General features: G+C 42.3%; 1 protein-coding gene across 1 annotated transcript; it reads left to right on the forward strand.

Annotated features, from left to right (window-relative positions):
- Positions 1-3,400: 3,400 nt before the first annotated feature.
- On the forward strand, positions 3,401-19,311 carry RSAD2 (radical S-adenosyl methionine domain containing 2). The gene is made up of 6 exons (XM_089672011.1): positions 3,401-3,804; positions 7,981-8,142; positions 9,839-10,068; positions 12,424-12,573; positions 13,916-13,948; positions 15,539-19,311. Exons 1-6 carry the CDS (start codon positions 3,501-3,503, stop codon positions 15,701-15,703), a joined length of 1,044 nt encoding a protein of 347 aa, XP_089528137.1. The 5' UTR covers positions 3,401-3,500; the 3' UTR covers positions 15,704-19,311.
- The last annotated feature ends 5,208 nt before the right edge of the window (positions 19,312-24,519 follow it).

Below are 24,519 nucleotides of genomic sequence, written 5' to 3' on the forward strand. Positions count from 1 at the left end.
TCAATACTTCACTACAGATCCATTCTGCAAACTGTAATACATTGATCACATTGTGTTTTGATGTACCTGGTTTTGAGGATTTAAAGTGTTATTAAACCCAGGACACTGCATTCACTATATCTGGTCTCCCACGGTGCACAAAACATGGAAATGCAATTATTTTAATAAATATAAACTGCTAAATACCTTTTCTCATCAGCAGTAAATAGCTGTCTTGTGACCTCTATTATTTTCCAGCTGAGCACTGGTAAAAGCTTGTAGGAGGGGTTTTCATGCTGCTCTGACTGTCCTATGAGACTGTTTGACCCCTGACCCTCTGTCTGGCCCTGTGCTGCTAACACAGTACTCACCACCCCCACTGTCCTAGACACTTATTTTTTTCTCTCCTCTATAAAATCGTCTGTGCATTAATATATAGGGTCAAGTTAACTGCTACCATGGGTTCACAGTGAATTTCCAAGAATCGCAAAGTTTGTGAATTGCAGACTTTTGGCTGATCACTGAAGGCTTCCCTTTCGCACAGAATATAAAAAATATGTGTTTTGTAAATATTTCTTACCTTTTTAGCTGTTTGCTTGGGGCAGGCCTTAGGTAGACTGCAAGCTACTTTGAACAATTTGCAATGAGACAAACTCAATCTGTCTCCACTGACAAAGAGTGACATGCTGAGGTTAACTTCATTAGCATACAATGTAGAAGACAGCTTTTGTTCAAATCTAGTTTATAACTAATAATAAGATCTGCCAGCACAGTATAGACGCGGTTAATTTCGGTAATCATTTACTACCCAGTCCCCTATGCATAGGAGAGAAAAACTTCAGCTTTGGGGTTTTCAGAAAAGAGCAAGCAAAATGTAGGCATAGTTGTGCTATGTGAATGTACCAAATAAAGTAGAGGCTATCCCAGTTTGGCTGCAAAAGTGGAAATACATTTATTAATAGATAACCCAGCCCCTTTTCTATAAAAGGGTGGTCTCGCAGCAGTGATTATCAGTAAGTATAGGAACATTTTGAGAGAGCTGACACTTGTAAGTTGGGGTTAACTTATTTCATAGTTATTCATGTAAAGACCCTCCCTTTTCTGACTCTTTTTGTTTAACATTTAAAAATCAACATTTTATGATAGAAAATTACCTAGAACCTGCAAACATTATATATTTTATTTTAGAAGAGGCCCTAGGGAATAAAATGGTGTTTTTTTTAATGCAAATTTTTTGGGAAAAAAATACATTTTCGGGAATTTTAACACAAATACAATATACGGTAATATCCCGATTTTTAGTAAAATCTAAAATATGATGCGATGCCAAGTAAATAAATACCAAACATGTCACACTTTAAAATTGTGCATGCTTGTGACATGGTGCCAAATTAAGGTATTTAAAAATCTCCATAGTCGTCGCTCTATAAGCCTTTGCACACGAGCATGGGGGGACGGGGGTGCTGTAAATTGTTTATTATTTTTTTTTACACTACCCCCTATCAAACCTTCTGCACTCCTCACCTGCACATACTACCCCCTATCAAACCCTCCGCACTCCTCTCCTGCACATACTGCCTCCTATCAAACCCTCCGCACTCCTCTCCTGCACATACTGCCTCCTATCAAACCCTCCATACTCCTCTCCTGCACATACTGCTCCCTATCAAACCCTCCACACTCCCCTCCTGCACATACTGCCTCCTATCAAACCCTCCGCACTCCTCTCCTGCACATACTGCTCCCTATCAAACCCTCCGTACTCCTCTCCTGCACACACTGCCCTCTATCAAACCCTTCGCACTCCTCTCCTGCACATACTGCCTCCTATCAAACCCTGCGTACTCCTCTCCTGCACACACTGCTCCCTATCAAACCCTCCACACTCCTCTCCTGCACATACTTCCTCCTATCAAACCCTCCGTACTCCTCTCCTGCACATACTGCTCCCTATCAAACCCTCCGTACTCCTCTCCTGCACACACTACCCTCTATCAAACCCTCCGCACTCCTCTCCTGCACATACTGCTCCCTATCAAACCCTCCGCACTCCTCTCCTGCACATACTGCTCCCAATCAAACCCTCTGTACTCCTCTCCTGCACATACTGCTCCCTATCAAACCCTCCGTACTCCTCTCCTGCACATACTGCTCCCAATCAAACCCTCCGTACTCCTCTCCTGCACATACTGCTCCCTATCAAACCCTCCGTACTCCTCTCCTGCACACACTACCCTCTATCAAACCATCCGCACTCCTCTCCTGCACATACTGCTCCCTATCAAACCCTCCACACTCGTCTCCTGTACATACTGCTTCCTAGCAAACCCTCCGCACTCCTCTTCTGCATATACTGCCCCCTATCAAACCCTCCATACTCCTCTCCTGCACATTCTGTTCCCTATCAAACCCTCCACACTCCTCTCCTGTACATACTGCTCCCTATCAAACCCTCCGTACTCCTCTCCTGCACATTCTGTTCCCTATCAGACTCTCCACACTCCTCTCCTGCACATTCTGTTTCCTTTCAAACCCTCCACACTCCTCTCCTGCACATACTGCTCCCTATCAAACCCTCCGTACTCCTCTCCTGCACATTCTGCTCCCTATCAAACCCTCCACACTCCTCTCCTGCACATTCTGTTTTCTATCAAACCCTCCGCACTCCTCTCCTGCACATACTGCTTCCTATCAAACCCTCCACACTCCTCTCCTGCACATACTGCTTCCTATCAAACCCTCCACACTCCTCTCCTGCACATACTGCTTCCTATCAAACCCTCTGCACTCCTCTCCTGCACATACTGCTCCCTACCAAACCCTCCGTACTCCTCTCCTGCACATACCCTCTCACATCATACCTTCTGCACTTATCTTCTACATACATTGCCCCACAAACCCTATACACTCCATTACTGCACATACTGCTTACTTAGACACTTCTTTAACAAAAATGCCTAACCTTGGCTGTTCTGTTTTCATAATAAAAATAATAAATTTATTTAAAAAAAATTAAAATAAATTAAGATACATTTTTTATATATATATACATTCCACAAAACACATGAAGAGGAAATTAAGGGCCACCACACACCTGCACAAGACCCATCATACTCAATTCAAAGACAGCACTTTTCAGCGCAGTATGTTTATATTTAATTTCCATTTAAATGTTTGCTAGAAAAACAGATGAAAAAACATCTGACAGGCTTCTTACTAAACTCACATAAAATATGTTCTTGTTAGTAGGTGAATGTGTTATATTCATCATCACTCAGTGCCAGAGTACCTTGCAAAGTTTCACCACTAGAGGTACTAATGAGCAGAAACAAAACTCGGGTGTGTATAGTGCTTGCTGCAGGTTTCTATTCCGTGTTCTGTGAATAGAATGTGAAACTCTCTGACTTGTGATCACCAGCCAGCTGAGACTATATAAACAGTGCAGTTATGAGATCAGCTCAGTTACTCCCTAGCTGTCAGACAGTCACTCTTTAGCTGTCAGATAAAACTCATCCTACAAGATGCTGTCCCTGAGCTTTCTGCCTGTAGTGGAGATACTTGTCTTCATCTGGAAGAATATGAGCTCCCTGCTGCATGGCCTGAAGATGATCTCCTCTAGGTGCTGGTTCCTTGCTGCACCAGAAGCCCCTTCTGTCCCAAGCAGACAGGTCCAGGATCCAGAGAGTGTTATACCCACCAGTGTCAATTATCACTTCACCCGGCAGTGCAACTACAAGTGTGGATTCTGCTTCCACACCGCCAAGACCTCCTTCGTCCTACCGATAGAGGAAGCCAAGAATGGACTGGCCATGCTGAAGGCTGCAGGTACTGGCTACATCTCTTGTTTGCTATGCTAGCTAAAGATTTTGCCATTTCCTATTGGTAAAAAAGTGGATATGTCCATTCCTATAGCCTGGACTGTTCTCCATGGTCCTGAGACAGGTATTACCTATAGCAGTGTTTCTCAACCTTTTTTCAGTAAAGGCACCCTTAAAAATTATGGACAGTCCCAAGGCACCCTTAAAAGTTATGGACAGTCCCAAGGCACCCTTGAAATGTATGGACAGTCCCGAGGCACCCTTAAAAATTATGGACAGTCCCGAGGCACCCTTAAAAATTATGGACAGTCCCGAGGCACCCTTAAAAATTATGGACAGTCCCGAGGCACCCTTTAAAATTATGGGCAGTCCTGAGGCACCCTTAAAAATTATGGACAGTCCCGAGGCACCCTTTAAAATTATGGGCAGTCCTGAGGCACCCTTAAAAATTATGGGCAGTCCTGAGGCACCCTTTAAAATTATGGACATTATGAGGCACCCCATTCTAAAATGGGGTGCCTCAAGGCTGTCCATCATTCTAAAAGGGCACGCCATTCTAAATGTTTTATATAACGCAGCAACATCCACACATATAGGACACCCAACATTATAGGTGATTTATTCTTTCATTTTCTTTTATTTTGTATTCTATTTTATTATATTCTGTTCATTCTATTTGGTTTTCTTTTATCCTATTCTTTCTGAAATTTGAATTTCAGAAAACAGCTATATTCTTTCTATTTTATTCCCTTCTATTTTGTTATATTCTATTATTTTATTTTCTAATCTATACTATTTTTATATTTTCTTCTATTATTTTATTTTCTATTCTATTCTGTTTTATTCTATTCTATTCTTTTCTAAATTAAAAATTCGGAACACGGCTATATTTTTTCTTTTCTATTCTAATCTATTTTGTTTTTTTCTATTCTGTTCTTTTCCTTTCTATTCTGTTCATCCTTTTCTATTCTATTCCTTTATTTTCTATTCTATGCTTTTATTTTCTGTTCTATTCTATTCTGTTTTAATCTATTCTATTCTTTTTGAAATTTGACCTTCTGGAGATGGATATATTCTTTCTATTTTATCCTATTCTATTCTATTCTATTCTATTTTAATGTATTCTATTTTTTCTATTCTATTTTATTCTATTCTATTCTATCCTATCATATTCTTTTATTTTCTATTCTATCCTTTTCTATTCTTTTGCTTTATTTTCTACTCTATTCTTTTCTTTTTCTATTCTATTCTATTCTTTTCAAAATTTGAATTTTGGAAGACAGCTATATTCTAATACACAGTCTTTGAGAGAAATCAGCAATAGCCAGCAATATGTTTACATTTTTGGGGCATGTTAGGGAGTTAAAAAAACGCCCTAAAAATGCCTCTTTCCATTGAAATCAATGGAAAACGCCAGAAAAATTCCTGAAAAGTGTCTCAAAAATGCCTCTGAGAAGTGTTTTTGGTGCAGTTTTTAAGTTACATGTCCTTCAAAAACGCTCAGAAAGCGCTTCAAAAGTGAGATAAAAACGCCTACGCAGCTGATCAGTGTGAAAGTAGCCTTAATATTTTTATTTGGAAATTCAAATCTCCGAATAACAAAAATTTTGTCTGCATTTCGACACACATGTCTACTCATCGTTGTGATTGTGTGGAGAGGTTGAGAACAGCCATGTTTTGGTATTACCTACAGTGCTGCCTAAAGCTGGCCATTTACCAGCAAACGTTTATTTGAACGTTCGTACAGAGATGCAGGAAAATTGTTGGTCAATGTTTATGATAGTACCATTATGGACACAACAAATTTTGTAATTTTCAAAAATTGATTTGGATTGCTATGTCAATATTTTTAAAAAGCCATGGAAATTTCAGCAAATTTAAAAAATTATTCTGAGCTTTGGCATTTTTTACATAGCTACATTGGTCCAGCTTGGCTAATGTAACTATTTAGGCAACCCATTGATTTAATTTATAATTAATTCATATATGTATTAATTCAGTCACTAAATAATATTTTCACTTTTTATTTTTACTTGATTAGATAATTTAATTACACCATAGTAGCTCACAAGAATCACACATATATTTACAGTATCTGACATACCTGACCAATGCCCCTGGAAGCTGGAAATCACTGAAGAAGACAGCGCTACTCCAGAGACCTCCACTTCCTTCAGAGCTCCATGTTTAGCAGCCAGCCTGATGCCTTGTGAACACTGGAGGTCAGCCGTTCAGGCTCCATTTGGAGAATGCTTGCATTTTCTAAATGCATGCAAAACATTCACTGATTAAATGAGGTGGTGAGCGTGACATCACCACCCCACCTCTCCACCTCATCCAATCAAACAATGATTTGCATTTATTCAGGCAAGGCAAAACATTTTCTTAATGGCGCCTATGTCAAGCAGCTGACCTCCTGTGTTTACAATACAGAAGAGCAGTCATTTAAGCAGCAAGGGGGATCACTAGAGTAGCAGTCTCTACTTCAATGTTTTCCAGCTTCCAGGGGAATCAGCCAGGTATGGTATATACATAGTCACATTGATCCAAGTTGTACTTGATCACAGCATGAAAGAGGAGGAGAAGTCACTGCAGCAGGAGAGGCTGTGTGACAGCCAGAGTTGTGTGACTGCTGTGACAAGGGCTGCTGATAGAAACCAGAGGGCCCCATATAGCCAACCTGACTGGGTCCTCCCCCACCAAAAAAAAAAAAACAGGTTACTATGCTTCAGTTATGAATGAACACAGTGAGTGATTGGTACCGGTCACTCATTGTGTTAATTCAGGAAAGGAAAGGGATGATAAATGTGACATATTTACTAGACCTTCCCCCCACTCTCCATCCTGAACAATCCTAATATGTGATTGCAGCTGCTGGTGGTAAGGAGAGGAGGGAAGCCAAGAGCACTGCGGGGGAGGGGGCACACAGAGGGGCCTGGGCAGCAAGGGGAAACATATGGTTCACAGGGAGGGTGATAGGTGCGCTGGGGGGCAGTTACTGGAACTGATCCTCTGTCTGGTTTTCTCTGCAGTAGCTGAAAGCCAGCAGGAGGGAGAGGAGAGGAGAAAAAGCCAGCTTTCAGCTGCTGCAGAGAGGGCCATACAGGGGATCAGTTCTAAAAATTGCCCCCCCCCTGTGCCGATCACCCTCCCTGCCCACATCAAATTCACCCTGCTCCCCCCAGCTGGCCTGGGCCCCGTACAGGAGGACTGGTGGTACCCCTTATCCACAGCCCTGGCTGTGACAGCGGCACCATAGCTGGGCTACAAGCACATCGTATACAAATCATTAGTAATACCTCATCTGGAATACGCAATTCAGTTTTGGGCACCAATTCACAAAGTGTTTATTGCCGGAAGTTATAGTACACCTTTTATAAATGGAGCAGGGGGGCACAAAGGGTGGGCATAGTCAACACTGTTTGATGAGTGCCTGTCACAGGTGAAGCCACTTGTATTAACCCCCGCAGTGCCAGAAGGTCACCGCTGTAGGGCTATCCAGGAGGGTAAAGGATTTCACAGAAAAGGGGCCTCGCCAACAGATAGGACTCATTTTTCAGGTACGTATCATCCCTTGTGCTGATTAAAAAAAAAAAGTCACAAAATTTCAGTTTTATTGGTTTGATTTCTGGTAGCGTGATTGCAAAGCACAGCCAAACAATGAAGCAAACAGGAATTTATTAGTTAATATATGGTCTTTTTAAAGGTATTTAAATACATCTGAATATTATCAGCTTAAAACCATTGCCTCACCTTAAAAAATATGAGCTGCAGCACTTACAGTTTTCTCTTAGTCCCCCTGCAAAGTCCCGCAAATACTTGTTAAGCTTGCTAGTCCATCTAATGCAGCTTTCTATGATTGGGTGTCAATGATGCTGCACTGCTCCTGAATTCAGAGCAGAGTTGTCACTCTCATGTATGCTGTGCTACCTTTTGTCTCTGTATTGGGAATTGTACACACAGACTTTTGTCCAATTCAGAACTGCCCTTCATCAAATATAAGTGATAGGGAGTGCAAAAGTGCATTACGTACGTAAAATCTCAAATGAATTAAAGGTGGAACTCGGAAGCATGTTGAGCTGATCTCAAACCCGAACTAAATGTGTCTATGAAGCTTCATAGATTAGAGGCTTGCTATATGTTTTGTGACTTGACCCCATAAAGCCTCCTTTATGTCTTCCAGGTATGGAGAAGATTAACTTTTCTGGAGGTGAACCATTCTTGCAGGACAGAGGGAACTTTGTTGGAAAGCTGGTGGAGTATTGCAAGAAAGAGCTGAGGTTGCCCAGTGTCAGCATTGTGAGCAATGGCAGTCTGATCACAGAAAAGTGGTTTCAGATTTATGGTGAGTCATATGGACGGTGCTCTAACATGGATTTCTATTGTCGCAGAAAGGATTAATTGTTTCTTTTCTTTATCTTACTATTGTAAAGCTGGCCATACACTTGATGAATATTGTTTGAAAATACTTCAAAATGGTGTCTTCTTAGTTAGAAGCTGATCAACCCATTGCAGTAAAATTTGTTTTGAGCAGAATGTCAACGTTACAAACCCCCAGGCAGGAGAGCAATGCTTAGGAAAATAACTCACAGTTCAATGCAACCAAGATGTGGCTGAGGAGAGGTGCGGGAAGCATCTGTTTCAGAGGGTGAAATGCAGCCTGGCCAGTGTGTCCTTCCTCATCAGGAATCTTTCTCTACTGCTAGTTACCTTTTCTAACAAGCAGGGTCTCTCTCCCTACACTAGCCACTCACAAAATGTGCACTAAAACCTGGGGGCGGGGACTTATATAGACCTTGCTGACCCAACTTGGCCACCAAGAGTCACATGGCCGAAGCGTAGCCAACGGGAACACTTGACCCAGGAAGCCATACAGAAACTGTGTCTCCCCTGGACTTCCTCTCCAGACTTTAGTACCACCCATGTGGTCCCTGAAAACAGCATTTCTGTTGGCTACGCTGCATCCAGGTGACCCGTGGTGGCCACCTTGGTCCTTAGTCCAGTTTTTAGTGCACTTCCACATAGTGGTTAGAGTAGGGAAAGAGCACCTATCTGCAAGGGAAAATACTAGTGGCATGGAAAGATTCCTGAGGAGTAGGGACAGGCAAGGGACTTGCAATCCTGCTATGGAAGCCTCCCCTTTGGGACCTGACCAGCCAGGCTGCATTCCATCCTCTGAAGACAAATGCTGTCGGTGCATCTTTACCCGCTGCATCTTTACCCTCTACATCTCTACATTGCACAGAACTGTGAGTGTTTTCCTGGCGAGGTGTTCTCCCGCTGGTTTGCCTGTTGAGCATTTCCTTCAATACAAGTTCCTGCTCCTGCAACTGGACTCTGTCATTACTTCCTGCACCACACTGCACCTAATACACACTGTTAGCAATTTGTTCATTCGTTGTTTGCTTCTTTTGATCTTTCTCGTCACCTTGGTCAATAACATATGTTGATTTGACCATACTAATGCTTTGAAAATCAGGCTAATGTTCTTAAAATGAAAAACTTTGAACAAACTTCTACTAGCGTATGGCCAGGTTAAAGCCTAGCACCATGTTTTGTTTTTTTTTTAAGACCATTTTTTAATGAGTTTAAAATAGTTAGGACCAAGCTGATCTAAGCAAACTATTTCCTTCACTAAGACATACAGTGGCTGTTGGCACTGTGTGAACAGTATGTATCCTCAGCTACATACAGTATATATTTCTGTGTTCCTGGGGCAGCAAGTCAGGGACTTCCCATCCCATTCCTGGAGCAAAATAGAATCAGGTTGAGCGTTGCTCAACCATTTACAAGGAGCTTTGTATTCTATGAAGGAACACAAAACTTCCTCAGATTGACTGAGGTGGAAATCGTGACCTCATCCGGGCACCCAAAAGTGCCAGAGATTTTAAACCTCTGTACACAGGACCTAGTAAGAGTCCATGTTCATTAGGCCTGTTAATTAATTTAGGAAAAAGCGTGAGCTGAGCTTTAGTATAAGCTAATAAATACATGAACTCTGTCATATTATTTCCCTAAATGGAGATCTGTTTATGTCCCAGGAGAACACCTGGATATCCTTGCTGTGTCCTGTGACAGCTTTGAAGAAGAAGTGAACAAGCTCATTGGTCGGGGACAAGGAAAGAAAAACCATGTGGAGAAACTGATGAAGATCAGAAAATGGTGTCGGGATTATAACGTGGCTTTCAAAATAAATTCTGTCATCAACCATTACAATGTGGATGAGGACATGACAAAGGAGATTGAGATGATAAGCCCAATACGCTGGAAGGTAGGTTACTCTTTTGTTACTCTCAGCTAAAGCTTTGTTCACATATGTGGCCAGGGGGTGGTAAAACCAAGCGTCCGAACACCCATTTTATCACCCATCTGAACACAGACATGCAACTGCTGAAGGCACTACATATGTTGCACCCGCAATCCTGTGCTTCACAGCCATGGCAAAAATGAAACGGCATATCATATTCAGTGGGCATTACCACTGCCAAAAGTGACCCATGTAAGTCTATGGGGCTGTGCCACAACTGCCTCACAACCATATGCAAAGCAATTGCAGCGTGGTGATGTGGCATTTATAGGGATACATCAGGTGGTGAGGAGGTGACATTTCACCTTCTCACCACCTGTCAATTGATGGAAAATTCTACATTTTTGAGCTGTCACCAGAGTAAGAGGCAAGCATAAATCATCCAATAGAGACAAATGTTCTAGTGACAACTCTCAAGGACAGGACTACCTCACTTTGTTGAGATTTCCTATCATATTCTGTTGTGTCTCTAGGACAGGAGGAGAAGGGAAATCTCCCCAGTGGGATACAACAAACATAACCTGATAGGTATTTTAACCCTTCCCTATGCTATACATACCTTTTAAGTTTGGCTGGGACACCTCTTATTTAGCCATTCAGCTCCATATGACACAGCAACTACACTGGCCATTGGACAGTGTTCAACAGCTGTGAGGAATTCCAAACACCTTTTATCGTGTGTACAGATCATAACAACCTAAATCCTGTACTCTATTCAACTTGGCTTGGTCGCCTCAGCATCTCCTTCTGAAAAGTGGTCTGAGGTGGGTCATTTTTCAGAGGCATTTGACAGACATCTTTAAGATGGTATCTCTCCTCCTGAAAGCCTTTTTTAACCACTTAAAGCCTGTGGCACTGTGCCACAACTGCATGTATTATACACTGTTGTAGGGCGGTATTGCCATGGCCATGATCTTGCTGCTGGTCATGTTAACTTGTGACTTGGCAGTTGGTATGGTAAAACTGCAGCTGAACTTTCTGTTATAACATCTCCTCTATGCCTTTTGGGCTCTCCTAGTCTGTTTAGGGGTAACAGTTCCACACTTGCCTCAAGCACTCACTGACCAATCAGCAGAAATCAATAGATGAACCTCCACTCCATCTGTCTATACTCCATGAGAATTTATTTGAGCAACTCTGGGGGAGTGAGGGTTATAGTGCGCAGGATATACGGTAGCTTCCGAACATTCCTTTCTCACAAATGAACAAAAGGAAAGAAAATTGACCTTAAACCAGACTTATACAGTTCAAATCTCTTCAGCAGGGACCTGCCAAGATTTGAACCATGTCAGGGCAGGCTGAATGTACCCAAGTTCATTGCTAAATCATCTTGGGTACAACCACCCTGTAGCCGCTAGCAGTAATTACTGTGTTCTCCCAGTGGGGATGGCTCCCCCCTTGCCAGGAGAACACAATGGAGGGATTCTCCCATCAACACTGACTGTGTTGATGGGGAAATCAAGTGTATATCTTTCCTGCAATCGGTGGTTGCAGAAAAGAAAATCGCTCCATCTATGGCTGGCATTTGTCTCTCTCCCAGACTGGTTTGGTGTGCCATTATGCTAAGACCAATAATATTTGTTTGTAAGCTGAGACCAGCATTATTCAATTACAATATAAGCAATTCAGGTTCTGTGCGAGGTCTACTGGCAGCAACTTTTGTCTAGCTCTCCAGAACTTTTTTCTGCAGGATGCTCCTAACTGGCAATCATCCTTCTACTCCCATTCTCCTGGAGTCACCTTTTAGGACGTCAGCATCAAACTTCAAGCCCATGAACTTGGGCCTCTCTGTTAGCAGAAGTCCTCCTTGCCCAAATAAGCAGAGTCTGGGAGGCATAGCAGCTTCCTGGAAAGTCCCTCAAAATGTCTAGTCTTCCCCAACATCCACCATTGGCCCTTTTGGTGGTTGACCAGGAGAAATAAAAATATTCTTAACTCATTGTTTCATCACCTCCCTACTCTATTGCTGGGGACACTTCCCAGCAGCAGGAGCTGCTCAATAGGCTGTGGTTTGGGGAACCTAGAGAACGCAGAATACAGCCTGGCAATGCTAAAATTAAAGGCTTTACTGCATATGGCAGGGTTGCTATACAAGCATGCACATTTCAACAAACAGTTGGACATTGGGAGTCTTACCATTTACAAACAAATCTCCGGAGCAATTTAAAAGTTTTGCTAATTACTTTGCCCTGATCTGATCTTTGCAAACTCATGTAGTGGAACCTGTAGTGGTCCAAATGCACAGAAGTGCCTAATGATAAAATATATGACAATGAAAGGAAACATTTGTATCAAATCAATGCTGTTTCTGTTCCCCAGGTATTCCAGTGTCTCATTATCGATGGGGAAAATTGTGGTGATGATGCATTAAGACAGGCTGAAAAATTTGTCATCAGTGATGAAGAGTTCAGAGGTTTTCTGAATCGTCATAAGAACATGAAATGTTTGGTTCCAGAATCTAATCAGCAGGTATTTTACTTAAACATAATTACCATGATAATTTTACACAATCACAGAATTGAATTAGAATTGATTAGGTTTATTTTAGTAAATGAAAGTAAGCTCTGAGGGCTCATTTTCATGTTGGCTCTCTTTTCAGGCAGCGTTTGACAGGTAGTGAGGAGGTCTAGCATTCCTCTAGAGGTTGCTAGGGGTTCCTTGACCATTTGATGGTGAATGGATAGCCCCAGGACAAATGCTACTTGGCAAAGCCAAATACCAGTTATCTTTTTAGCTGTCTGTAAAGGTGGCAATCTGATCACCGCACCACTGTGAGGGTTGAATTCTTCCTACTGACCACCAATGTAAGGGGCATTTTGTCATTGACTTCTTATGAATTGGCTTCAGTAAAGTTTCTCTGATACCTGAAAGTTATAGCAGGGGTTCTGCTTAGGTTTACATTGAGAAAGGCTGCTATAGAGCATCACTTATCACAGCTCTGAGTCTGCTAGGGCTGCTGACATCATAACCATTATGGGAGGCCTATACAGGTAAAACATGCAAAAAATAAACTAAATGCACATATAATCTTATAGGATGACTGTTGCTGAAATGAATGGTCTGGAAAAAGGGTCTCTTTAAGTTTCTATACGGCACTCAGCAAAGCAGATGAATAAAAGATCAGGTTGGTTGTCAGATATCTACAAATGTACTGGGACTCAAATGAAAAACTAGGAGTAGAAATGCCAATTATAGTATATTTTCTATGGAGTACCTGTCTACCATCTCACTCCTAATTTTATTCTGTGGGAATTTCTGCTAAGTTAGCTAAAAGAGTTTTTGTGAGGCCAGGAGGTGTTAGAAGACCTAGTTTACAGACACTGTTTTAGTTTATCCCAAATAATTTTAATAGGGTTGAGATCAGAGCTTTGTGCAGCCCACTCAAGTTGAGTTCCCCCACATCAATCCATGTCTTTATCGAACTCGGTTTGTGCACAGGTGTACACTCAAGCTGGAACAGAAAAAAGTCCCAAACTAATGCTCCAAGGTTGGAAGCACACAGTAGTCTAAAATGTTTTTGTTTACTATAGCATTAATAGCACCCTTCACTGGAAAAATTCAAACTCAATAATTTGGGCTGTTTCACATAATTTTGCTATATAGCGTATGCTTGTGTGTCCAGAGCCCTAATCCTTCTGATCCTTTAAGCAAAAAAGGTAAAGCTTTCTGTACAGGGGTAGGTGGGGCAGTAAAGAGCCCCCAGCACCAGTGAGGTCACAATCTAAAACCCCTTTCATGCAAGAACTATTTTTATTGGTACCAGTCCTATGTCACATCTGTATCTTAAATATTGCTGTTTACCTTTTTTCAGATGCGGGATTCGTATCTTATACTGGATGAATATGTAAGTTTATCAAGTGAAATTGAATGCATTTTCATGTTTCTTGGTTTATTCTAAATAGTTTGTCCACTGCAGAACCCCCATCAGGCTATGCTCACAATACCCCATAACTACTTGTAGTGCCACTCAAGGTGCTATACTAGATCTGGTGTCTTACAGCAATGTAAGGGCGCAGGCCTTCTTGTGCTTGATTTACTTGCGGTGCAGCTCAACCCCTATCAGTCTATGATTCAGACAGACTGAGGGTCCATTTACACTATTGCTCATTATCACATGTTCATTACTGTGTATTATGCCGCTCATTAATGTGCATTGCATTAAAACAGCTCATTACCGTGTTTTGAATCAGCAAGGTGCCTTTTAGAATAAATTCTGTTACCACATTGCAGTTGTGTGAATGGACCCTTAAGGAAAAGCTGGTCCTGGCTTCCTTCTGATAATGTTAGTTGCAAACATGGTTATCCTTTGTCTTCAGTCCTTTCTAAATCACTACAAGTATGCAGCAAGTAAAGTAAAATCCCAATATGCACTTGTATTTCATTAAAAGTAATAAAGGCAGAGGCTTAGTTATAACTGCTAGCTCTTCAGTAGCAGATCAGAAATGGAAGCCTATGTACAGGGGGGGACTGACCATTTGGAAACTCGGGCACTGCCCGAGGGCCCGAGGTCAGTAGGGGGCCGCATGAGATGCTCCTGGTACCTTTTTCATAGGCTTTTTTGAGTTTGAGCAAGGACACAGGGGCCCCATGATCCCCTATTGCCCGGGGGCTCCATGAGTTGTCAGTCCGCCCCTGCCTATGTACTTTTCTTATAACAACTTCACTAAAGTAAAGACTTTCAACAAAGGCTGTGAAAGAACTTTACTTTCCTGATGCATGGGCTAATGAACGCTACTCTGATGCCAAGAAATCTTCTGCTGGAGTTCACATTGAAAGTGACTCATTCAGTTGTTCCTCCTGCTGACCTCCATGTCACTAGTATCCTGGAACGAGTGGAGGTCAGAGGGGGGAACCAGTGGGAGACCCAGAAGATTGACACTCCCATCAGACTTCAGACTTCAGCAGAAAATTTCTGAGTATCTGAGCAACATTCTAAGGCACAGACAGCAGGAAATGCAGGTATTTCCAGACTTCTTTGACAGGTGTGTTTTAAGTAAAAGTCTTTGCTATAGCAACAGGGTTGTTTTGACCCAGAACATATCATTTATTCTTTATCAGTGTATAATTAAATAACTATTTCATTTACTTTTAAACCACATAATCCTCTTGTTTATGTTGGGGAAGTAGACTGAACAGATCTATGCAGGCTTCCTTTTCCAAATTACAGACCCCATCTCTGCATTTTTCCCAGGCCATTTGAACAATATAATTCTGCCAGCATACTGTGGGCCTGGCCATTGCTTCCTTACATTTGGATTTCCTTCCACTGGTACAACTACCTAGGGAGCCTCCTAAGGGGTTTTATAATTCATGGTTGTTTTTAGTGAGGGAACTTTTCTTATATGAACTGTTGATGTCACCTTACTACAGGAGCTTGTGAACACTACTGTAAAGTGACCTTAGAGACAAAACTGATTGTTATTCTTCCTCCTAGATGCGTTTCCTGGACTGCAGAAATGGACGGAAAGATCCTTCCAGATCTATCTTGGATGTTGGTGTTGAAAATGCCATCAAGTTTAGTGGATTTGATGAAAAAATGTTCTTTAAACGAGGTGGGAAGTATGTGTGGAGCAAAGCAGACCTGAAGTTGGATTGGTGATGACATTATATGGTCATATGATGAACTTTACTGACAAGCATTGTATGCAAGAAGCACATTCACTGCAGTTTGTGGTAAACCTTCCAACCCTCATATATCATGGTTCTCAGTCACTATGACATCCAAGACATGTTTGCCATGCTCAGCCAATACTAGCGACAGTCCTCCCACTTGATTAACTATACACCAGCGTGAATTGATGTAAAAATATGTAAATAGGTAAACTTACAGTATTTCTGAACTTTTTATGGCACACGTAAGAGTGGTAAACCTCAGGTAACTTGTAAGAAGTGATCTTTAGTAAATGTTACTAAAAGCTGGATTACCTAACAACATTTTGTCTTTAAATTTTGCCTTGGCAGTGGGGCCTTGGGTGTAAAACAGTCCTAAGATGACAGTATCCTATACCAATGCCTGAGACAAACTTATAAAGCTGTCCAAGACATTTTTCAAGGGATGTGACCATTCCATTATTTTCTTTGTTGTATTCCATGATTGTGTACTTTGTTCTTTTGCAGCAGCTGCCAAGCCAGTCAAAAGCTTGTAAGTTGTGTATCAGATTGTTTTTCATTACTGACCTTAGGGCTTGTAATATTAAGCACTGAATGCTATCTTCAAGCATTGAGTTTACAGGGGAATTTGAGGTATATACACTTTTCTTCACTGTTTGATATTTAAGATGAAAAAAATCCCTCCTTCACCTCACTTCACTCTTTTAGAAAACTGATCACTCTGCCTGGCCACAAAAAGATGTTACCACCATTTGGCAGAGGAAAAACTCAGAGGGTTGCAATATTAGCCCCATTCACATTTATGTGATTGGTCAATGCATCGGGCATTGATATATGTTTTTATGCTTTTTTTTACCTATTGGGCCCCTTATTGGGCTGCCAAACACACAGAAATTGCACTAAAGACACACATGCAATTTTGCGCACATTCCCAAAGCACACAAATGTAAATGGGGAATTAAGCCGGTTATAGATGGATCAAATCTCGGCTGGTTCAGCAGGGACCAGCCAAGATTCAGTCCATCTCTGGGAAGGCTGACTGAACCCAAGTTGATCCATTGAACGAGTTAGGTACAACCAGCATGTCAGATTTTTAGCATGCTATAGCCACTAGCAGTAATCACTGTGTTCTCCTGGCAAGAACAGCTCCCCATGCCTACCCCCTCCCCCCTTGCTGGGACATCACAATAGCTCCATGGGAGGGATTCCCCCATCTATACTGACTGTGTTGATGGGGGAATCAAGAGATTTTCATTCATGCAACCTGCATAATCTATAGCCAGCCTTAGGGGGGCCATACATAACTCCTGCTCTGCTATTGTATTCTGCCACTGGCAGAATACAATGATCATTGTTGCCAGCTATAGCTGATGGCACTGATCATTCATGAAAAAAAAAAACAGGCTGGTTGTACACCAGTGCGCTGGTTGTCATTGGATAGATCAACTTATGTACAACTAGTTTGCCCATACATAGATCAAAATTTGTCTGGACCCTTCTGAACCGTTCAACTTTCAATCCATGTATAGCTGGCTTTACATGTTCAGTACCAGCTTTTATAAGCTATATTTTGCATATGACAGGTGAGAGTATTAAAATATGTTTCTAGTATATCTGTTATGCATTATAAGTAAATATTTAATTTATTGTCTGTACAGGAAGCTTCATAAGCAAAAATATGTCTGTTATTTTATGCATGTTGTGTTTAAATTAAGACTTAAAACGGAGCTCCACCAAAAATGGAAAGTTCCGCTTTAAGTACTGGACTCCATTCCCCGTGAGGAATTGGCACCATTGGGAAGTGGGTACCCAATTTTGACAGGTACCCGCTCCCACTTCCTCTGCGTTCACCTAGGTGATCAGAAGCAGAAGTTCTCTCCTCCCCTCCCTCCCCAGAGTCCCACGGGACATATCCCAGAAGACTACGGGACCATTCACAAGGTGCAGTGCTACTCGCCCATGCGCCGTGAGCACCCGACTGTGAAGCCACAAACTGTCACAGGTACATAAACCTAGAATCATAAAATTTTGCTTCTCTGCTCAATGCAACTCCTTAAATTGCATGGCATTGAGAAGCCAGAACCTAAAGATTATGTGACATATATAGCTTTCTCTTTTGATTTCCAGAGGTAATCAGAACCAGTATAATTAATTAATGTATCTCTTTAAAAGAGAAGTATTGGTTTGTAAAAAAAAAAAATTTTAATTATACTCACCTAGGTGGATACAGCATCGGTCCGATATGGTCTAAAACTGAGAACTGAGTGATCAAAAACTAATGATCGCCTAGTTCTCAGCTTTCAGTGACCAGAGAGCCGGTGACTGTCAATCACCCACTCTCTGCTCTGCCTCTCCAGCACTCATTGGAGCACCAGGATGTAGAGCAGGCGACTGGCTCAGGATCTCAGCAGCTCACTGATAGGCTGAGCCAGATGCCAGTCCAGGCATCTGGATGGATCCTGATCATATGATTGAGATCTTTTCAGAGACTGGAGTGAGTGACATCAGCCGACAGCAGGCTAAAGTCTGGAAACGAACTGCACTCCTGTAATCCATAGTAGAAGTACAGCCAACAGTGCTTTGGCCATACTTCTCCTTTAAAGTGGTAATAACCCCCAAACAAAAATGTAATATATATATTCGTTTATCAATCCTTAAATGTGGTGATTCGGCATTAATAATTGGATTAAGTCAGCAGTATATGCATATTCCCCACCTTGCTTTTCTGCATACACTTTGAAAACATCCATGTCTGCGATGCAGCCAATCTTTATTGGATGTGTCTTGTTATGTCTCCCTATTAGATTGTAAGCTCTCATGAGCAGGGCCCTCTGAACCCTCTTGTATTGAATTGTACTGTTACTGCTCTGTCTCACTTTATAAAGCACTACAAATTGTTGGTGCTATCCTGCATTATATTAAATGGATTCTAAAGGTTCCTTTTTGTTTTTTTAAATAACAAACATGTTATACGTACCTGCTGTGTGCAGTGGTTTTTCACAGATCAGCCTGGATCCTCCTCTTCTCAGGTCCTTTTCAGGCTCTCCTGTTCCTTCCCTCCTGTCAGGTGCCCCCACAGCTAGTAGCTTGTTGCGGGGCACCCGCTGATCCGTGTGTCCATTCACACACGGAGCCGCAGCTTGGTCCCACCCCCCTTCTCCTCATTGGCTGACTGGCTGTGATTGACAGCAGCTGGAGCCAATAGCTCCTGCTTGCTGTCTCAGCCAATGAGGAGGCAGAGACGCGCAACAGCCAAGGCTGTCGTGCACATTGCTGGATCGCGATGGGGCTCCATTAGGTATTGAGGGGGCTGGGGGGGATGCTGCACACATAGAATGCATGACGGTAAAAAACCTTGAGCATTTACAATCACATTGTAATAATAATAATTTGAGCATTAAATGCAATTTAAATACCAGATCCATTTATGTTGTTAATTCAGATTTCAATTAATAGATGCGTATTTGATATTGTGTACTGTGTATTCATATGTTTACATGTTGGAAATAATCTATATTTTTGTATTTTGCTTTTTTGTTAGTTTTCCGTTATCATTCTTAGATATTGATACAATAATAAAATGATATTCTAATACCATTTACTTTTGTGCCTGCCTTTAATGATTTCTAGATTTAAAAGTCAGTGAAAACATCTGCTTGAAAGTGTATTTAATGGGCTATAGAGCCAAAAAAGGAAAGAGGGGAGGCCTTACTCGCCAATATCTAATTTATGTAAATAAATAAGCTGTGGCAGATGTATACACTGTGCTTGAATGAGACAACAAAGACTGGCAGAAAAAACAATAAGTGAGTGCAGAAACAGATGTAGCACTACCCCTCTGAGGAGTAGTGGAGTTGCAATAGATTTGGGTCCCACTATAGTCCTGCACAGCCAGCTAACACGCATTTCCTTCACTCAGACTTGCAACAGGAGACAGTAACCAATCCTTGAGCTTTGTTTTGAAGTTTTATTAGGGAATTTGGAACATGGACAGGGTTAGGGGTGTATAGAATGCTCAAGGGAATGGCAACTGAGGACAAACTCCTTAGCAACTATGTACAAGTCTTTACAGCAAACTTTCTCTTCTGGAGATCTAGCCAGCATCTCCTGTAGTGTCACCCCAGACCCCAGATGACTCCTCTCCTCATCCAGCTGTACTGGGTGAATCCCTGGGCAGGGGATCCAGTGCCTACCACTGCAGTGTAAACAGTCCTGGGTAAGATAGCAAATCCAGCTCCCCACTAAAGTGCTCCTTTCCCCTTAGTAGCCCAGGGGGTGCAGGTGTATTCACTTTGTCCCTGTCCCATGCTGCTGGTGGGTTGGTGGATGCTACCAGGCCTTCTAGCTGGGTCGCTCCTTCCCTGCCACACAGGTGGTCCTCTCTCAGGGGGCCAGCAAAGTTCCAAGTTTTCAGCCTTCCAAGGTCCTCAGCCTGCAGGTGAGCTCCTCTCTATCTGGGCCCCCTCACAGGCTCCTGCCTCCAGCCTCACATCCTTCTCTCTCTCTTCCACCCGAATTCTCCTGCTGCTGAGCATGCTCAGCCACTCTTAAAGGTTGTCGTGGCCCCTTACCAAGCCTCCTGTTGGGGATTGGCCAGGATCCCCTAAGAGTACAAACCAGCCACCCTTCAGATCTGCACACTGTTAATAAACCTTTCTCCAAAGTTTTAGAGCAGAGGGAAATTCCAGAGGGGCTGGTCTGCAGAGCTTCTCAGCCCTGACCACAATTTGACCTCCCTCTGACTGCAGGCTACTACTCAGCCTCTGTCTAACAATTAGGATCTAGCTCCGCCTAGCTATCTAGGTGGAAAATAAATTTAATATTGAGTGAAAGCTTTGGTAATGACAAAAGAGAAAAAGCCAAGCTAGCTGGAAAATAGAGGTTTCCATGTCTGCACTCCACACAAGACACCTCCACAGTTTTGTTAACACATGAGTTCAAAGTTGCAAAATTGTGCTTAGGCTTTAAGATTTGTTTTAACCTTAGGCGTGAAGGATTAAGGCAAAAAACATATTTCTACATTTACATGAAGGCCAGGGTAATACGGTATAACCCAGCACAGAGTTTCCCCTTACATCTGAGTCTGCAGGGTTCCCCTTTGCAATGCAAGGGAGAACTCTGCAGACCTTGATGTAAAATGTACAGTAACTCGATGGACCCTGATGTAACAGAGAACTCTGAGGAATGATGTAAGGAGAAATGCTGCAGACTCATGTTAAAGAGAACTCTGATGTAAGGGGGTCTCTGATCACCAGACCCCCACCCTTACATAAGAGTTTACAGAGCTCCCCTTAACATCAGACTCCCCAGAGTTCCCCTTTACATCGCAGTCCACAAAGTTTTACCTTACATCAGAGTCCACAGAGCTCCCCCCATGCACTGTAAGGGGGAATCCTGCAGACTCTGATGTAAGTGTATAAAGTAAGGGACTGCGTCACAATCAATCAAGTGCCTCCAAAAACGGGTCTAATCCCTCACAGCAGCTGCTATTCTCTATGATGCAACCATCAAGAATCTCAAAGAAATAAATATGGAGCGCTACCTGCACTCAAAAACAAACCCAGCTATCTGTTCTATCTAGCTATCTGTTCTATCTACCCTACCCTTATAAAAGTGCAATGTGCCAACAAAGTGCAAAATCAGACATATACTGTATTATATACCATCTACTCATGTATAGTGCAAAAAGATCATCACATACAAAGTGCACAAAGTCAATACTGTATATAATCAACACCATGTACCCTCTAAATAGTTAATAAAACCCACAAACAATCCCTTGTTTCAAATATCCCTCTACTGTGAAAGTTAACTTTATTCAATCCCCCTTACATCAGTGCAGTCAGGCACAGTCCTCCGGGCGGCACCTCTTATTACCCCCTCTGTGTCACAGTCCCGGCTCGGGCAGGCAGACCTTATTCCCCATTCCATCACTCATCTCTGCACCCCCCCCCCATTTCATCACTCATTTCTGTATCCACCCCAATTCCACCACTCATCTCTGTACTCCCCCCATTCACCACTTACCTCTGTACTCACCCATCCCCTATTCCAACATTCACCTCTGGAGGCATCTTCCTGTCAGTGGGGGTCTGACTCCCCCTCCATTTACTTTCACTGCCCTCCTTACTTTTTGTCCCTCCCATCTCATGTCAGCAAAGAGTACAGAAGGAGACACAATTATTAAAATTCCCCAAAATACCTCCCAAAACCCAAACCACCCTCATACAGTACAGCCGATATATTCCATCATCTCCATCCTCTGTATTCTACTATAATCTCCATCCTCTGTGTGTATTCTGCCATCATCTCCATTCTCTGTATTCTACCATCATCTCCATCCTATGTGTGTATTCTACCATAATCTAAATCCTCTGTATTCTACCATCATCTCTGTCCTGTGTGTATTCTGCCATCATCTCCATTCTCTGTATTCTACCATCATCTCCATCCTATGTGTGTATTCTACCATAATCTAAATCCTCTGCATTCTACCATCATCTCTGTCCTGTGTGTATTCTACCATAATCTAAATCCTCTGTATTCTACCATCATCGTTATTCTCTGTTTGTATTCTGCCATCATCTCTATCCTCTGTATTCTACCATCATCTCCATTCTCAGTGTAAATTCTGCCACATCTCCACCCTCTATATTCTACCATCATCTCTGTTCTCCCTGTGTATTCTATCATCATGTCCACCCTCTATATTCTACTATCATCTCCATTCTCTTTGTATATTCTACCCTTATCTCCACCCTCTTTATTTTACCATCATCTCCATCCTCTGTATTTACTCTATCATCACCTCCATTCTCTGTGTGTATTTTACTATCATCTCCAACCTTTGTGTGTATTCTACCATCATCTATATCTTCTGTTTGTATTCTACCATCATCTCCACTCCATCCTCTGTATTCTTCCTTGACTTCTTTCTCATTCATAAAATGCGCCTAGAAGGGCCATGACATCACGCCCACACACTTCCCCTCCATCCCATCTGAGCGTGGCTGAAGCCGGCCTGTGGCCATATTTTTTTATAGGCAGCCGCTGTCCGTATCGGACATTTATGGACAATTTGTAAATCAGCCAAAATTTACAACATGTCCATAAATTTACCAGGAGGTTGGCAACCCCGAATATGATTTTAGTACAGTTCTGGTATGACAGTACTGCATGCTACTGATTCTGGATTCAATGGAATCAATTTCATTCTTATACAGACATTGATCAATGGTGAACACAACAGAAGAAAAGTGTAGAAGGGAAACATACATACTGTATATATGCAGGGGCGGACTGACAACTCATGGGGCCCTCGGGCAAGAGGGGATCATGGGGCCCCTGTGTCCTTGCCCAAACTCAAAAAACCCTATGAAAAAGGTACCAGGGGCATTTCATGGGGCCCCCTACTGACCCTGGGCCCTCGGGCAGTGCCCGAGTTTCCAAATGGTCAGTCCGCCCCTGTATATATGCATTTCATTAGTAACTATTCAACTCTCTAACCCTCATGGGTCACACCTAAAAGTCTGCCTAAATGTAATGTCTATTTTGTAACTCTTACCTATGATGTATGTATTTTTTTTTTCACAATAGAATGGAGTATATGATGGTTCAGAAACGGGGGTGACGTTACAGGTTTTTTTTGTTTTATTTTTTTAAGTATGGATGTCTCTTATTCTGTTTTCTTCATTTTAACCACTAGATGGCAGAATCAGTTCAAATAAAGGACAAATAACGTGCTAGAAAACTGCATGCTAAAGTAAAAAAATAAAAAACAATACTTTGAATTTTCTCACTGTAAACCTGCACCCAGTATTTATTATAGGCACCCATTACATCTCATAAAAGAAATATGCAAGGTAATATGCCTGGAAAACAGCAGTCGTTTCTGGTCTTACCTCTTTTTATAAAGGGTGTAGTTATACACAAAACTGTGTTTGCAAAACAAAACTCTACAGACAGCACATATAAATCAGATAAACTAAAACAGAACAAAATGACCTTGTAACGCTTGGATTCGATCTGTGCATGCAGGGAACGCACACAAAATAGCAGCTTGATTTTTTTACAAAGAGTTGAGACTTTTCTCCCTATGTTTCTTGCTGATATTGTAAGCCCATTGAAATAAATGAGCTTCCCTACACGTGATGTGCGTGCACAACTGCATACACAAAGGTCTAAATCAAGCCTTAGGACCATTTCAGAAGTGTGACAACCTTTGCCGCTAAGGCTGACAGGTGCCTATTTTGACTCTCAAAAGGCTGAACCACCATGTGGCATTTGCTGCAGGGCAGTTGCAGCGTGGCCCTATTGACTTGAATGCGTCATTTTTGGTGGCAGTACTACCCACTGAATGCAACAGGAGGTTTAAAAGAGAAGTGTGGGATTTTTTTATCCCCAATTATACTTACTTAGGTGGATGCAGCATTGTGCAGCAGCATCTGTCCCTTGCCGGCTCTAAGGGTGAGAACTCAGTGATCACATGATCACTGATTGCTAAGTTCTCACAGCAGTTCTGAGCAGAGAGCGGTGACTGTCAGTCACCGCTCTCTGCTCTGCCCCCCTCCCCCCCCCCCAGCTCAGCACAAGACATCAGCTCAACACAACCCCCTCCATGTAATTGCTGTAACCATTATAAAAAAGTCCAAAATACATGGGCCGGGTTCCAAGTCTTCACTATTCCTCACTACAGAGCAGGAGGACCCTTCTTTAAGTATCAATGTCACTGCTTGGATGTGGTGGAGACTTCTGCTGTCCAATGGTGGGGTCCTCTTAGGCTCCAGAAGACAACAGAGGCATTAT

Source organism: Staurois parvus, unplaced genomic scaffold (assembly GCF_062004578.1).
Source record: "Staurois parvus isolate SC_StPar_1 unplaced genomic scaffold, SC_StPar_1.0 ptg000118l, whole genome shotgun sequence".
In the NCBI taxonomy this organism is placed as follows: Eukaryota; Metazoa; Chordata; class Amphibia; order Anura; family Ranidae; genus Staurois; species Staurois parvus.

Coding starts and splice junctions, on each gene's coding strand:
- RSAD2 (XM_089672011.1), top strand. CDS start 3,501: ATGCTGTCCCTGAGCTTTCTGCCTGTAGTGGAGATACTTGTCTTCATC. Junction 8,143..9,838: donor AAAGTGGTTTCAGATTTATG/GTGAGTCATATG, acceptor TTTATGTCCCAG/GAGAACACCTGGATATCCTT. Junction 13,949..15,538: donor ATCTTATACTGGATGAATAT/GTAAGTTTATCA, acceptor TCTTCCTCCTAG/ATGCGTTTCCTGGACTGCAG.